At 36.7% G+C, this 17,921-nt stretch overlaps 3 protein-coding genes across 3 annotated transcripts; all 3 read left to right on the forward strand.

Annotated features, from left to right (window-relative positions):
* LOC107615664 lies at positions 4,949 to 5,944 on the forward strand. Its single transcript, XM_016317711.1, has one exon. It carries the CDS (start codon positions 4,949 to 4,951, stop codon positions 5,942 to 5,944), a length of 996 nt encoding a protein of 331 aa, XP_016173197.1.
* LOC107615663 lies at positions 6,014 to 8,393 on the forward strand. The gene is made up of 4 exons (XM_016317710.1): positions 6,014 to 6,313; positions 6,412 to 7,424; positions 7,590 to 7,931; positions 8,033 to 8,393. The coding sequence occupies exons 1-4, from the start codon at positions 6,014 to 6,016 to the stop codon at positions 8,391 to 8,393; spliced, it is 2,016 nt and encodes a 671-aa protein (XP_016173196.1).
* On the forward strand, positions 8,743 to 11,231 carry LOC107615662. Its single transcript, XM_016317709.1, has 8 exons — positions 8,743 to 9,178; positions 9,272 to 9,516; positions 9,612 to 9,815; positions 9,959 to 10,036; positions 10,133 to 10,240; positions 10,345 to 10,713; positions 11,029 to 11,056; positions 11,221 to 11,231. Exons 1-8 carry the CDS (start codon positions 8,743 to 8,745, stop codon positions 11,229 to 11,231), a joined length of 1,479 nt encoding a protein of 492 aa, XP_016173195.1.

The following is a 17,921-nucleotide window of genomic DNA, read 5'->3' on the forward strand; positions in this document are numbered from 1 at the left end:
CTCAGTCGCCGTGGATGCTCCCCTTTGCCGCTGCTCATCCCTTCCGTCGCTGCAAAACCCTAACCCCCTAACCCCTTCCACACCGCTGCCTTCCTGCTTCTTGCTTCTTGTAAGTCCTCTTCTTTGTAAGTCGCTCCGCAAATCTGATGGCTACATTGTGACGAAGCCCAGAATGACGAAGACCAGTGACGAAGCCCAGGACGACGAAGCCCTCACTTGTTGGTAATTTCATCTTTCATTCTCTCTGTCTCATTTCATATACTTCGTCTTTGCATGTGATTTTTATTCATTTCCCTAGTGTGTGATTTTTGTCTCCTCATTCGAAATCAGTGTTTTTTTTAATGATTCAAGGGAAGCTTTGTCGAATTGATTGATCAGTTTAAGTGTTGTCATGTTGAGCTGGTTAAGCAAGTTGCAAAGAAAAAAGATTGTTCCTTTTTTGTATTAAATCGCACTGTAATTTGAATATTTGGGGGTTCATGATTCGCGTGTTTATTTGCATGTCTGCTTTGTTTGAAGATTTATGACATGTTCATGCTTCGAATTTGATGATGCCGTTTTCCTTGTCTGTGATTTGTGAGATCAATTTTGGATCATATGAGATTGCACTCTTGTAAGGGTTCCTCCTTGGGTTTTGGTTCATTGCACAAGATCTTCAGCTACTAAATGAAAAATTGTCCTTATTAATTTTTTTCTGGACCAAGCCTCTAATTATCTTGTCAAAAAACCATCATAGTGATTTTATGACTGACTTTGCTCTTTTACTTTGTATGCGACTTACTAAAGAAATCTGTTTTGTATTTAAGCCCGGGACAAGAAGTATAGGCAAGCTATTACTGCCGCTGACTCTGGTAATTTTCTCCTACTGGCTCACTGTATCTTCATTTTGGTTATTTTAAATTGATTTCTATGATGGTAGTGACTATAGGTTCATTTGAGCTATCGTGTCGTATGTTCATGTGTTAGAACATATGAGTAATGTAAAACTGTTAAACTAATGACGTGATTACATTGGAGTATGCTTCATTTTGCTTCTGATCAACAATAATTTTTCAATGTACATGGAATCTAGCTCATATCTTTATTTTTATTTTAGCTATAACAATATACAATACTCTTGTTACTTCTAATTAATTACCATTTGTCAATTAGAATCTATATCCATAGTTTGTTTCACATACCAAAGAGGATATTATGACCTTTATATATATTAGATTCACCAACTTCTTTGATGTGCCTTCTTTGGTGTCTTCTCATTGATGAGTATTATGGATATTCTAATCTGTTTATTGGGCATCACATACCACTGTACCAGTAAATTTGAACATGAGGCATTTGCAATTTCAACTAGTAACTTTGAGGATTTGATTCCATTTGAGGAGTGTATTGAGTTAGCAGTTGTGGGTGCCCCTGATTATGATTTGCTGTTCACTCATAATGGTTGTACCTTCAAGTTAGTTTTCATCCTCTGCATAGAGCACAATTTACAATTAAATTCTTGCTAAAATTATTTAAAGTTACTTATATATTTGAAAACTGTTTCATTTTTGTCAATTTAGAAGCAGCTATTTGTTGTCGAGACCATTGTTATCATCACCAAACATGAGTTCATGGTCCTATGTTTTCATTGTGTTTTGGTTTATTTGACTGAATCTTAGTAGAAATGAAGCATGAATGCACCATTTGGATGTTGCATAAGTTCCTACACGAATTGTAAAATTAACTTCCAAAATTCAATCCTTGGTTTAAGATTCTTTTCCTTATAAACACACTTCTCTGAGTTCTCTCATCTTTCTTTTATTTCTTTCTCATGGGTTAATCCATTTCCTTTCCTAATATATACGAAATTCATGCCAAGATTAATGAGATATATATTAAGAGAAAATTAAAGGGACGAATAATTGATGATGAAGGGCATTAGCCGTAACATGATTTTCAATATGTATATGTATAATGTATTGTTATTCCTATATTATTTTAATTTTAATTTAATTTCTCCACCGACAGAAAGCAACAGAAATCTTCAAAATTAATCAACTATCTAGTAGCTACTACCCAATATATTGAAGCTGATTAATGAGTACTTAGTAGTATTAGCTTTATCCATTTAACTTTTTGCAGCTGACTTTATTATATGTGCCATGCATAAGGCTTTCATGCTGATATGTTGTAATTTACTTTGGATAAATAATAACAAATTCTTGTTTCTCAAATTTAGGGAGCAATCTCACAAATTCAATTTCTTCAAAGCTCTACCATTTGCACCACAAGACTCCAAAAAACTTGTTAGTTTTTGCTATGTCTGCTGATGGTATTACCTCTTTTTTCTTCCTCCTTCCATGTTTTCTGAATTTCGTAAAGGCTTTGAGAATTGACGCTACCGGTGTCTTTGTCTTGAATTATTGGATTATTATTACTGGATTTGGATACTAATTCTTGCCGATTGCCACTGTTTGTGCTTTTAATATTGAATTTTGTGAATTGGTGCATTTGGTTTGTGCTGTCTCACTTGAATACACTTGCACAACTATATATCATATTGATGTGGAGGTCTTTCGAGTGTTCTAAGCTGTTAGAGATATTATTGCAATTAAATAAGTTTATTTCCTAAAATATTCAACAGGAAAAACTTGACTCAGTTCATGTCTTCATGAATACCTATTTGTTTTTAGGAATTTTTTTTATGTCTGCCAGTGATGCAAAACCAATAAGACATTAAGGCTTGATTTGGTAAAGTTTTTCTGAAGAAGTGCTTGTGCTTTTCAAAATCACAAGCTCCTCATTTGCGTTTAGTTTAAATATGTAGTAATTAAAATACCATGTAAAGTAAAATAATTACGAGAAATAATGCCATGATGATACGTAACTTGTATCTGTATGTGTCACTAATATATTTTGTTTTAAATTTTTCAAAAGGTAAATGTAATTTTGATTTGTAACTACTGCTCTAGATGCAAGCAATGCAAGTAACTTAACTATATTTCTCTTTACTTTATACTTTTTGTAATTCCCTTCCCAAGAAAAGAGTAATGTATGGCTCAGAGCAAGGAGTTCTAAATTTTATTTAGGGATGTGAATCTCATGGATATAAGATTCCTTTATGTAATTTTATGGAGATATGTTTGTAATAGAATTCAACTACAAGTGTCCACTTTTGCATTGTTTACGGCTTTTATTTTTAATTTTTTATTGATCCTTTTTCTTCCTTTCTTATTGTTTTGATAAATATTGCTGTATCTGTTCATTTATTCAGCATGCTGCTTGCAGATTGGAATTTATTAGTCTTCATCAAGAAAACTTACAGCTAGATGGAATTATATTCTTTTCCCTTCCTGGTCTAGTCTAGGTTGTAGGGCTCATTCTGGTTGTGCAATTTGACATACTGCTAGCTGTGAAACAGTCCATATGTAATGTCTAAGACAAAATTTGAAATGATTGTTACAAAGAATTTGATCCTTGTTACTTAGCTAGCCTAAAATATGTTTTGTTTTGTTACTTAAGTTCACAACTATAATAGGTTTTGTTACTTATGCATGTTCACAATTCTGAATTCTTGTTTCTCTATCCAAGTTCATATTTATATTTTATATATACATTACAATATAACAAGTTAAGGACTCTTTTTCTGTTCATGCATGGAAAAGCTTGTGGGATCCGTTTAAGCATGACTGAATAGTATAATTAATTAATTAAATAAATAAACACAAAACATTTAGGCATTTAGCTAACTAACAACTCTAGTTGCCTTCTGTCTAGGCTGTCTTCTTTTGTTGCTTTCATTGAGCTGTTGTTATGCTAGTGTATAAAATAGATAAAAAATATATATAGTTAGTTTTTTTTAACATATAGTATCTTAAAAAAAAAACTGATTAGATTTTAGTCTTTTAAATTGACCATTATCCTTCTGATTCTGAGTTGCTTGCTCATGTCTTTCCAAGGTGATTGCTGTGGTCAGAAAAAGAGAGTTGCATAATTTTTCATGCTTTGCTGTTTCTATTTGATGGAGTAATGTTTAATTAATATAGTTATTCTTAGGTAGAAGTTTATTATTATTATGATTACCTTATGGCTTGAGAATCATTGTATTTAAAGTATACTTATCAGGAGACCTAAAATTATATTATTGAAAAATCACAGCCTAGATATATTTTAATCTCAGAGAAATTAAAGTTGAGACATACTTGCCGGTTTATGTCAAAATTGAAATAGTACTAGTAATTCATAAAACAGTTTATATAACAGCGAAAAATAATCAAGAAATGTGTTAATTGCTGGTTGGTTGCTACATGCTACAATGGCTATTTTTTTTCAGTAAAAAAAAATAGGTTGACAAGTGTTAGGGGCCACTCTCACCCTGGTTGAAGATGAGAATTAAAATTCTCAAAAGAGTTTATATTCATGTATTTTTTATGTTTTAAAGTAAGAAAAAAATTTAATTCTCAAGAGCATTTTAATTTTATGCTTTCCAACAGGCTTTTGATAGTTATCTATCCACTACTACTACCACTTCTTTTATTCTGCTGCTCCTGTGGTATTGCTTTGATGTTGCTGTGGTACTGATTATCTGCTGCCGAATCGCTATTCGCTGCCGCTGCTACCTTTCTAATTCTGCTTCTGCTGCGCTACTACTTTGGTGCTGGTGTTGTACGGATTAAGACAGTATTTAAGGTTGGTTCATGCAAATTTAAATACATTTATTAATTTGTTATTAATGTTATGCGGACAACTTAAGTGCTTTCCTAAGGCACTCACTTCAGGACCTTCTTTAAGAATTGATAAAAATTTAATTTTCTTTGCTATTTTATGTCCAATGCCTTCAAAGTATTTTGGAGACTTGGAAAATATTGTCTCTTAGTTAATTAGGAAGCTAGACTCGCAGTTAGTGAGACTAGCAGTAAAGACTTCAAACTAGAAACTTAGCTATCTATTAGAAATATATAGGTTTTTGATGGATGTGTCCAAGGATTGGATGGATACACCACGTCATGAAAAAGAATATCAACTCGGTGTAGAAAAGTTTTTACACTTTGCTTTTTCATCACCGGGAATTCCTCAAGGGGAAGAAATTCAATGCCCATGTGCAAAGTGTTGTAATAGACTTTGGTTAAGGAGAGATGTCGTGTATGACCATCTAATATGCGATGGATTCGTAAAAGGTTATAGGCGGTGGTTTAATCATGGGGAATCACTTGTTGCTATGGATGTTGACAGTGACACAGATGAGGAATATAACTGCAATGATAACATTGATGAGTTGTTACGTGATAGATTCAGAGATACTACAGAAGTTGATGGACATAACATGGGGCCTAACGAAGGTGCAAAAGCATTTTATAAATTGGTAGACGAGGCAAGCCAAGAACTATACCCTGGATGTAAAGGATTCACAAGATTATCCTTTACCATCTGTCTTTACTTGTTAAAATGCTTGCATGGTTGGAGTAATGCGTCGTTCACTTCTCTCTTAGAATTATTGAAAGAAGGAATGCCACATTTGAATATTCCTACTTCTTTTGATAAAACGAAGAATATGGTGAAAAATTTGGGTCTTGACTACCAAAAGATCGATGCATGTCGCAATGATTGCATGTTGTATCGGAACGGGCATAAGAATGACTCATCTTGCCATGTCTGTGGAACATCCCGTTATATTGAGCATCATGTAGAAGAGGACGATGCTACCTCATCTAAAAAGCCTCGTAAAGTTGCTGCAAAAACTCTAAGGCATTTCCCCCTGATTCCCAGACTTCAAAGGCTTTTTATGTGCACAAGGACGGTTGAAGCTATGTCTTGGCATCATAATGAACGTGTTAAAGATGGGTCATTAAGGCATCCTGCCGATGGTGAATCTTGGAAAGCATTTGACAGTCGACATGAAGATTTTGCAAAGGAGCCTCGTAATGTGAGACTTGGCTTAGCAAGCGATAGATTCAATCTGTTTTGAACTTTGAGTAGTACACATAGTACATGGCCTGTTGTTCTGATGGGGTATAATCTACCCCCTTGGATGAGCATGAAGCCTGATTATTTTATGCTCTCTTTACTCATTCCTGGCCCACAATCACCGGGAAATGATATTGATGTCTTTCTTCAACCACTAATTGAAAAATTAAAAGAATTGTGGGAGTTAGGTGTCGAAACATATGATTCCAAAGAGAACAAAACATTCAACATGAGAGCATGTCTTTTATGGACAATTAACGACTTCCCTGCGTATGCTATGTTATCTGGGTGGAGTACAAAGGGAAAATTGGCTTGTCCATGTTGTAATGATGAAACTTCTTCTATATATCTGAAACATAGCCACAAGACTGTTTATATGGATCATTGAAGGTTTTTACCCATGAACCATCCATGGAGACATAATAAAAGATCTTTCAATGGGAAACTGAACTTAGGTCTCCACTGCAGTTGTTAGATGGAACAACTGTATTTCATATATTGCAAGGGGTAGAAAATTCTTTTGGGAAGAAGCAAAGGAGATCAAAGAATGGCATTTCAAATTGGAAAAAGCGGTCAATCTTTTTTGATTTACCATATTGGAAGTTCAACATGTTTAGACACAACCTTGATGTCATGCACATAGAAAAGAATATAGTTGATAGCATTATTGGAACTCTTTTGGATATTTCTGGAAAGACAAAAGATCATGCAGCTGCGCGTTTTGACCTTAAAGACATGGGTATCAGGAAAAACCTTCAACCAAGAGATACGAATGATGGTAAAAGAACTAAGTTAGCAAATGCATGCTTCTCAATGACTACAGCAGAGAAAACAATCTTTTGTAGTGTGTTAAAAGGGGCAAAGTTACCAGACGGCAGTGCTTCCAATATCGCTCGATGTGTGCAGCAAACAGAAAAGAAGATTTCTGGTTACAAGACCCATGATGCTCATTTCATGTTACATTACTTGTTGCAAGTACCGATCAAAAGCATACTTCCTGACCATGTTGCCATCGCTTTAGTTCACTTATGTTCATTTTTTCGCCGGATATGTCAGAAGGTAATTAGCCTAGATGAGGTAGTTAACTTAGAAGCAGAGATTGCTAAGACATTATGCCAATTGGAGAGGATTTTTCCTCCAAGCTTTTTTGACATAATGGTGCACTTGCCTATCCATTTGGCAAATGAAGTGAGGTTAGGTGGTCCAGTTCAATATCGTTGGATGTACCCTATTGAACGATATATGTGCACACTAAAATCGTATGTTCGTAACAGAAGTCGTTCAGAAGGATCCATTGCCGAAGGATATTTGGCGAATGAGTGTATTAATTTTTGCTCAAGATATTTGCCTGAAGATGTCCAGACAAGATTCAACAGAGTGCCTCGAAACAATGATGAGTGTGTTTCAGATGAGCTGCGAACTCCGAGTTTGTTTCCAAGCAAAGGATGTCCTTTGGGTGGAAAAATGGGAGATTTGTTCATGTTAGATGAAAAATAAAAAATACAAGGTCATGCATACATCCTAAACAATTGTGATAAGATCGAAGTCTACATAAGGTATTTTGTTTGATTCATTGTCATTTCGTAGACCTCAATCATAACATTTTACCCTACTAACAAATAAGAATATGAATATTTGATCTTCAGAGAGCATGAGGAGGCAGTAAATGACAACAATCCACGAAGAACAAAGTGGGAGAAAGCCAAAGACCATAGTCAACAGTTCTCAGAATGGTTTAAAACTCGTGCCATGAAAAAGGATGTGCCTGGTTGGGCAAAAGGGTTGGCAAGGGGTCCAAATAGAGTTGCAAAAAGATTTTCAGGTTATGTTATCAATGTGTATAGGTTCCATACAAGGCACCGTGATGCGAGACATAAAATCCAAAATAGTGGTGTCACATTGGAGGCATTGACTCCTAATTTTGCTACTGTGAAAGATAAGAACCCAATTGAAGCAAAAGTAACCTACTATGGTAGAATAGTTGATATGTTTAAATTAGATTATTGTGGCCAATTTAAGTTAGTCCTGTTTAAGTGTGAGTGGTATACAGTTGCAAAAGACAACTTTAGTCTCTCATATGTGTATTCAGTAAAAAATGCTACCAAGAAGAACCATTTGTCCTAGCATCCCAAGTAAACCAATGCTTTTATGTACAAGACCCATATGTGAGTGACAAACACTATGTTATGAAAACAATTCGAAGAGATTTATTTAGGATAAGTGATGACCTTGAGTCTGATTCCCCCATAATATATGCAAGGGAGCCATGTGAACCTGAAGTGATTCCCAGTCTCCCAAATGATAATGGCGAAGTTGATCTAGTGAGGAATGATCTACGAGCAACTATTATAGATATGGCTCCAAATATGTTTGCCAAACAACATGGTGAGGAAGATGATGAGGAAAGCGAATACGAGTACGTAGAGGACTCTGATTCTGAAACTTCTTGACATGTTTTAATGTAATGTTGTTTTGGTAGAATTCTAAATGTCTCATTTGTTTTAGTTATTTTGCTTATTATTTTTTTTGGTGACTTGTCACGCCCAGTTATTTTGCTTATTTAATTACTTGCTTATGTTGATTATGTTCATTTAATTATTCATAAAATAACATTTTTTTCATTGCAACTCTTGTGTATGCAGAATGGAGAAAGGAGAGATCACTAAAAGAAAACGGATAAGTACCTTAGCACAAAAAATGAAAGAAAAAAGTCCACAAAAAAAGAATTCCTTTGAGGTTACACAAGTGAGGTCAAATGCTGAATTGCTATAACAATACAATATTAAAAGAGAAAAGATCATGGCTGAAAATAAGAAGGCTAGCTTCCAAGCTCAAAACCCAAAAGATCAAACAAGAAACCAACCCATTACAATCGTGGAAGATGCCATTGAAGAGCAAGCTAGGACTCCAAAGAAGAAAAAGAAGGTCCAACCAATGCCACTTTTTCAAGAATGTGAACATAATGGGAACGGGACAATGTCTCATGCTGAAAAGACCTCCAAAACTGGGAATCAAAGGACTGTTGAAGCTGATACAATGGAACAAAATAATTTAAGTTCTGATGATGAGGGAGAAGATACAAGCGATCTAAGTTCAAGTTCAACAAAAAAAGGAATGAGTCTTGACATGTATTTTAAGGTACATGGGATAAATTTGGAAAATAAAGAAGATGAGGAAGATGAGCTTGATGATGCTGCAAATGATGAGGGTAATGGAGGACAAGCTAGTAATGAAGGTGCTTTTCTTGTTTTACCTTATTGTCAAAATATAGCTTGTATTACTTCTAAGTTGATTTGAGTTAAAATTCTGTTATTTTAATTGGACATAGGCACAATAAAGAAGAAAACTCGTGGAAAGACTATGTGCAAAAAGCTTCATGCCACTGATTTTAATGATCGACGGGAGGTGGAATTTTTTGGAGGGCAGCCTATAGGTCCAACCAAGGAGGTTGTATCTAACCTCAACCAACTTTTGGGCACAATAGTTAGAAATCCTCGTTTTGTGACTTTGCTATATACTAGTTGGCATGGTATGCCTAAAAACCTCAAAGAGGACATGTGGGAGTATGCCAATGTATGTAACTATAGAATTATAGATAATTTTTTTAAAATTTATTTGTTACTTTATTTATGCTAACCTTTGACATTCTAATTTGTTGTCTTGTTTAGCAAAAATTCATTCTTCCAATAGCTTCAAAGCCGTGGGTAATGAAGAGATTTTGTCGTGCATGGAAAAAATACAAAGGCGAAATAAAAAAGAAACATTTCTTGAAGTACAACACAAAGAAAGAAATGATAAAGAACCGACCGTTAGAGATCCCTGAGGTTCAATTTCGCAAACTAATTCGGTATTGGAGTCTTCCAACTGTCAAGGTAATATTGTCTTTTAGTTCTTTATGTGATTAAACTTGGTGTTTTTGAAAAAAGTAGTGTGATTTTGAAAAAACAAGAAAACATGTTTATTAAGAATAATAACATCTCTTTTTCATGTTTATATTTAAGCTGTGTCTACTAAGAATGCTGAAAATAGGTCAAAACAAACATGTCCTCACCGGATGGGTTCCACAAATTTTGGAATAGTGCGCAAGCAGCTGGTAATATAACTTATTTTTTTCTAATTTCTCATTTATATTCATGTTGTAGTTTTCTAGTTAGTATGCTTCATGTAAATTTTTCTATATGTACTCTAGCGCGACTCTAAAGAGAACAGTGAAGAACCATCAAGAGTTGAAGTTTTCATAGCAACTCGCACAAGTAAAAAGGGAAAAGAAATTGATGCTAAAACGCAAAGCACAATTGTGAGTTGTTTGTATTTGTATTTGGAAATGTACAATATTAATTCTATAGTGATTTCTATAGTGATTTCTATTAATATTGTTTGTATGCTAAATTAATGCGGCAGGCTGAACTTCAAACCCGCATAGAGGCAGGGGAAAATGATGAGGATGCATTTGTAGGAGTGCTAGGAAAGGACCAACCAGGTCGAGTTCGTTGTTATGGGGCTTCGATTACAAGAAGGTCTCTTAAAAAGGATGAGGAGATTCGACAAGTCAAGGTTGAATACAACAACAAGGTTGAATCATTAGAGAAGAAGATGGACGGTGTATGTAGTTTATTAAAGGTATTGGTGCACCAAGTCAACCCTGGAATGAGTGAGGAAGAGGTAGCAGCCTTAGTGCAAGCTGCCCAAAATTCTCCTTTGGATGCCTCAAGTAGCAGACCGAGAAATACTCCTCGCTCCTCCGAATCAACTCATATTCCACCCAAAGATGTAAGTCACTATCTTTGGATATTCGATATATTTCCATTTAAAGTAGTTGACTTATTGTTGTTGTTGATTTTGGACATTTGATAGTGAAATAAAATATTATAAATGGTGCTAATGGTGTTGAATTGGAATCTAAATTCAAAGTTGTTGACTTTTTAGTAGTGTTTTGTTTTGTATTTAGTGTGGTATTGAATCTCAATTTTGGAAAACACGAGAAATCTTTGAAGATTTGCACTTTTTCATAATCAAATTGGAAAAAGGAAAAGAAAAGAAACCATAATTGAATTTTAATGGTTTTGTTTCTTTTGATTTTTGCAGACTCCAGAAGGAATTAATGGCTCTCATGGTATATCTTATTTTACTTGATTTATTTGTTGGGGATTGGTCTTTTCTTTCTTTCTTTTCCCACCTTTATTAATTAGAAGAAAAAATCGATTATAGAATCCATATGCAATTTGTATTGATTCTCTAGTTGCTAGAATAAACTTATGTGCATGCATATGACTGCAGGTGCAGTATAGGGCTACAAGAATGGTTAATTTGGTTGTGAATACATGCCATTGTTGAGTTAAAACATGTGATAGTTGCAGCAAAAAAAAGGGGTAGGGAGGGCAGTTTGATTGTTAGCTTCCTATATCAGTACCCTTTTCCCTTTTTTGAAAACTTTAAGAACAAAAAAAGTATAGTGGCTTTCAATATAATGAAAGAAAAGCCTTTGCTGGTTACAATTATTATATGACTATAACACAACACAGTTTGTTGATAATATGTCTTTTCATTTTTTGGTTTGGTATAAGATGCACTAACACACAACATTTAAAATTATGCAGGGCAGTGCTGAAAACAATTTCGCTCACAATGATGATCAGTAATCATGAAGTTTTATATTTTGTAATCAAGTGTAAAGGAAGTATCTAGATAATTTAACCCATGTTGGAATTGTAATTTATGTATTAGGAAATTGCTAGTGGATGAGACTTTGATTTTTGGTATTTTGTTAGAGTATATCATGTGATCAAACACTTTTTTTCTGTGACAAGTTTATGAAGCAATGATTAGTTGATTTAAAATTAGTAATCTTTTAAATTTTAAAATTATCTATGATTTTGTAAGGTTTATAAAAAAAATAGTGCCAATAGGTACTGAACTAACTTACAGCCACGCTTTAAAAGAGTGGCTATATTGTACAGCAGCAATCAACAGCCACGCTTTATAAGCGTGGCTGTAATTTAGTTTCGTACCTATTGGCACGCTTTTAAAGCGTAGCCATATCTCCACTTGTTGCCACGCTTTAGAAGCGTGACGATAAACGTTACAGTGGGTATTAACAGTCACGCTTTAAAAGCGTAGCTGTATCTCACAGCTATTGGCAGGCTTTAAAAGCGTAGCCATATATCTTTCTATTGGCACGCTTTTAAAGCGTAGCCATATGTCTTGCTATTGGCACGCTTTAAAAGCGTAGCCATATCTCACACATATGGCTACGCTTTTAAAGCATGGCGATCTATAAAAGCGTGGCAAGAAAAAAAGTGTGGCGATAGGTCAGCAAAAGCGTGGCGATAGAGCAACCGGCACCCTTGCAGTTGTGACCCTTTCAAAAGCGTGCCGATAGCTCAAAAAGCGTGGCGAAAAGCTATCGCTACACTTTTTCGGACTTTTCGCCACGCTTTAAAAGCGTAGCAAAAAGCTTGTTTTCTTGTAGTGTGGGGAGAAATGCAAGGCAGTTTAGGAATGATTCTGAGACGGAAATTACAACAAATGGAGAGCCTTGCTGAATTCAGACACCTTTATGAAGCAAGAACTGTAGCTAGAGGAGAATATGATTGCTATGCGCAAACAAAGTTGAGCTACCTATGCAATGCAGTAGCTAACATGAACCCCAACTACCCCACCTATATGTAGAAATTAGAGGAACTTAGCTCAAGGCAAGAGGAAATAGCATACCAACACAAGGAGAATGTGAAATCCTACATGAGGAGGCTAGGATTTTGGACGCCCAAGGACACCAAAGCACAAGAAGGTTCCTCCAAGAAGAAAGACAAAGGGAAGGGGCCAATGAACTAAAGATGAAGCTGCTCAAGGTTGTTGAGTCCTATGGTTGACACTTTCCAACTTCTTAAATCTTGTTTAAGTTTTTGCTTTATTTGCTTTTTGAATAAATAGTCATGCTAGGATAGTTTATACTTTATTCTTAGTTTTAATTCCTGTTTGAAATCTTTATGAATTTTTTTTCAAGAAAGAAAATGCCATGTATTTCAAGTCTTTATTTCAACATAAATAAAAGTAGAGTTTGTCCCCATAAGAGTCACTGTGAGTTGTGCAAAAACAATGAAAGAGACCAAGGCCAAGATGGATTATCAAACAAACTAAGAAATAAGAAACTAAGTGTAGAACCTTGGATAAACTAAAAAGAAAATGAGTCATGGAATAGCAACCAGTCCTAGAAGGTATAACCAGGGAAGGCCAAAGGGTGTTCCTTGAATATCCATAGAACCAAGAGGTAGTAAGCAATAAAGACCCAAGGCTTTGAGCATCAACTACTGGGATAGAAAAAGAAACATTAAAAAGCTCAAAAAGAATTAAAGATCTTAATAGATGCTTGTGGTGAAGATGTGTCAAGAAGAGACCTGGGCAAGTAAATTCTTAGGGGTGTCTCAACACCTAGTACCCTAAAACCAACTGGTTTGGGAGTGCTAATTGAAAGCTTAAATAAAGGGTTGTCTTGAGACAATACACTTAGAGTCATGGTCAAGAAAGCAAAACAACCCTTACTACTTCAAGGTGACAATCAATAGAAAGGACCCCTAAGGCCTATACCTAAAAGAACCCTCAAGGACCCAAGAGCTTCCCATGACATTAAAACATTCATACATGTGTTGAACACTTAGTCTTACTCTTAGTTGTATTGCAATCACTCAAAGCCAAGGCCTCAAGTTATAAAGGTTTACTCACATTGATTTGCTTGGGACAAGCAAAACTTAAGTTTGGTGTTGTGATGACTTGCATCATCTACCCTTCTTTCTTGCATAAAAAAGACCATAAAAGAATATAAATCTCATTTGATCAGTACAATTCATGCATTATTTGATGAATATTATGGTACACTACTTTGAGATGAGTTGTGCTGAATTTCAGGTGAGAAAAGCATCAAAAATTGGGTAGAAGACAAACAAGAAGCTGGGCGTGTGAAACTGGCGTGCCACTTGAAGCAAACACCACAAAAATGCACTGGCGTGGCACGCCAGTACTAAATTCCAGAGAAGAAGTCCAAGCATGCATGTGGGTGTGGCACGCCAGAGACTGGGCGTGGCACGCTAATACAAAATTCCAGAGAGCTACAATGGAGGACAAAAAAAGGGGCGTGGCACGCCAAGCTGGGCATGGCATGCCTGGCCCATCAATTACTATGGGCGTGCCACTTGAGCAAAGGGGCATGGCACGCCAACTCACCATTCCAAGAAGAACCTTCACTATGGCATGCCACTTGGTCTCGAAGGCGTGGCACGCTGGTGCACGAAATTGTGATCTCTGGTAATGGCTCCAAAAACTTGGTGCTCTAATCTCAATTCATAATTTGTCACAACTTCGATACAACTAACCAGCAAGTGCACTGGGTCGTCCAAGTAATAAACCTTACGTGAGTAAGGGTCGATCCCACGGAGATTGTTGGTATGAAGCAAGCTATGGCCACCTTGTAAATCTCAGTCAGGCGGATATAAAATAGTTATGGAGTTTTCGATAAGGATAGAAATACTTATGTAAATCATTGGTGAGAATTTCAGATAAGCGCATAGAGATGCTTTCGTTCCTCTGAACCTCTGCTTTCCCACTGTCTTCATCCAATCAGTCTTACTCCTTTCCATGGCTGGCTTTATGCAAGGGCATCACCATTGTCAATGGCTACATCCCATCCTCTTGTGAAAATGGTCCAAATGCTCTGTCACAGCACGGCTAATCATCTGAGGTTCTCGATCATGCTGGAATAGGATTCACCCTCCTTTTGCGTCTGTCACTATGCCCAGCACTCGCGAGTTTGAAGCTCATCACAGTCATTCAATCCCTGAATCCTACTCGGAATACCACAGACAAGGTTTAGACTTTCCGGATTCTCATGACTGCCGCCATCATTCTAGCTTACACCACGAAGATTCTGATTAAGAGATTTAAGAGATACTCATTCAATCTAAGGTAGAACGGAAGTGGTTGTCAGGCACGCGTTCATAAGGAATGATGATGATTGTCACGTTCATCACATTCAGGTTGGAGTGCAAGTGAATATCTTAGAAGCGGAACAAGTTGAATTGAATAGAAAAACAGTAGTACTTTACATTAATCTTTGAGGAACAGTAGAGCTCCACACCTTAATCTATGGAGTGTAGAAACTCTACCGTTGAAAATACATAAGTGATAATGGAGTTCATTGGTCTCGGCCCCAGAGGGGAACTGGAGTAACCAAGACTGCGAATACAATGATAAAAAGTTCTATTTATACTAAACTAGTCACTAGGGTTTACAGAAGTAAGTAATTGATGCATAAATCCACTTCCGGGGCCCACTTGGTGTGTGCTTGGGCTGAGCTTGAATGTTACACGTGCAGAGGCTCTTTCTGGAGTTGAACGCCAGGTTGTAACGTATTTCTGACGTTCAACTCTGGTTTGTGACTTGTTTCTGGCGTTTAACTCCAGACAGCAGCGTAGAACTGGCGTTCAACGCCCTTTTACGTCATCTAAACTCGACCAAAGTATGGACTATTATACATTGCTGGAAAGCCCTGAATGTCTACTTTCCAAAGCATTTGGCACATGGTTAGGGACAGCTTGGTTTAGCCGCTTAGACCAGGATTTTTAGGCCTTAGGCCCTCCTATCCACTGATTCTCAAAGCCTTGGGATCCTTTTTATTTGCCCTTGCCTTTTGGTTTTAAGGGTTATTGGCTTTTTTGCTCTTGCCTCTTGGTTTTAAGAGCTTTTGGCTTTTTCTGCTTGCTTTTTCTTTTTTTTTTTCTAATTTTTTTTTGCTCTTTTTTTTTTCTATTTTTTCTGCAAGCTTTGTTCTTTGCTGATTTTTCAGATTATCAAATAACATGTCTCCTTATCATCATTCTTTCAAGAGCCAACATATTTATCATTCTTAAACAACAACTTCAAAAGATATATGCACTGTTCAAGCATTCATTCAGAAAACAAGAAGCATTGTCACCACATCAACATAATTAAACTAAGTTCAAGGATAAATTTGAAACTCATGTACTTCTTGTTCTTTTGAATTAAAACAGTTTTCATTTAAGAGAGGTGATGGATTCATAGGACATTGATAACTTTAAGACAAAGTTACTAACTACTAATGATCATGTAATAAGACACAAACATAGATAAGCATTTAACATAGAGAAAACGAAAAACAGAGAATAAGAACAAGGAAGGAGTCCACCTTAGTGATGGTGGCGTTTCCTTCTTGAGGAACCAATGATGTCCTTGAGTTCTTCTATGTCTCTTCCTTGTCTTTGTTGCTCCTCCCTCATTGCTTTTTGATCTTCTCTTATTTCATGAAGAATGATGGAGTGCTCTTGATGTTCCACCCTTAATTGTCCCATGTTGGAACTTAATTCTCCTAGGGAGGTGTTGATTTGCTCCCAATAGTTTTGTGGAGGAAAATGCATCCCCTGAGGTATCTCAGGGATCTCTTGATGATGAGCTTCTTCATGTGTCTCTTGAGATCCATGAATGGGCTCTCTTGCTTGCTCCATCCTTTTCTTAGTGATGGGCTTGTGAGATGAATCTTTTCATCTCCCATGGCTCAGAGGTGAAAGCAATTGTCTTCCCTTTCCCTTTTCTAGAGGATTCTCCGGTCTTGGGTGCCATCAATGGTAATGGAAAAACAAGCTTATGCTTTTACCACACCAAACTTAGAATTTTGCTCGCCCTCGAGCAAGAGAAGAAAGAATAGATGAAGAAGAAGAAGAAAATATGGAGAGGAGGGGGGAGGTGTGTTTCGGCCAAGAAGAGAAAGGAGGGTTGTGTTGTGAGAAAATGAGGAAGAATGGAGGGGTATATATAGGGAAGGGAGGGGGGTAAGTTCGGCCATTTAGGGTGGGTTTGGGTGGGAAATTGATTTTGAATTTTGAAGGTAGGTGGAGTTTATGAGGTAGGTTTATGGGGAAGAGTGGATGGATGTGAGTGGTGAAGAGGTGATGGGAAAGAGATTTTATGGGATTGTGTTAAAGAGGGGTGAGAAGAAGTGAGTGGAGGTAGGTGGGGATCCTGTGGGGTCCACAGATCCTGAGGTGTTCAAAGATTTACAACCTTGCACCCAATTAGGCATGCAAAATGCCTTTGCACACAACTCTGGGCGTTTAGCGCCAGATTGGTGCTTGTTCTGGGCGTTGAACGCCCATTTGTAGCCTATTTCTGGCGTTGAACGCTAGAACCATGCTTGTTCTGGGCGTTCAGCGCCAGCTCTTCTCCAGGGTGCATTTCTGGCGTTCAGCGCCAGAACCATGCTCTGTTCTGGCATTGAACGCCCAAAACATGCTTCTTACTGGCGTTTAAACGTCAGTAAGGTCTTCCTCCAGGGTGTGATTTTTCTTCTACTGTTTTTGATTCTGTTTTCAATTTTTATATTTATTTTGTGACTCCACATGATCATGAACCTAATAAAACATGAAAAACAATGAAAATTTGATAAATAAACATTGGGTTGCCTCCCAACAAGCGCTTCTTTAATGTCAATAGCTTGACAGTGGGCTCTCATGGAGCCTCACAGATGTGCAGAGCTTTGTTGAAACTTCCCAACACCAAACTTAGAGTTTGGATATGGGGGTTTGACACCAAACTTAGAGTTTGGTTGTGGCCTCCCAACACCAAACTTAGAGTTTGACTGTGGGGGCTCTGTTTGACTCTGCTTTGAGAGAAGCTTTTTAAGCTTCCTCTCCATGGATGCAGAGAGAGATCCTTGAGTTGTAAACACAAGGTTGTCCTCATTTATTTGAAGGATCAATTCTCCTCTGTCCACATCAATCACAGCTCTTGCTGTGGCTAGGAAAGGTCTTCCTAGGATGATGGATTCATCCTCATCCTTCCCAGTATCTAGGACTATGAAATTAGTAGGGATGTAAAGGCCTTCAACCTTTACTAACACGTCCTCTACTTGTCCATAAGCCTATTTTCTTGAATTGTCTGCCATCTCTAAAGAGATTTTAGCAGCTTGCACCCCA

This window comes from Arachis ipaensis, chromosome B09, assembly GCF_000816755.2.
Source record: "Arachis ipaensis cultivar K30076 chromosome B09, Araip1.1, whole genome shotgun sequence".
Lineage (NCBI taxonomy): Eukaryota > Viridiplantae > Streptophyta > Magnoliopsida > Fabales > Fabaceae > Arachis > Arachis ipaensis.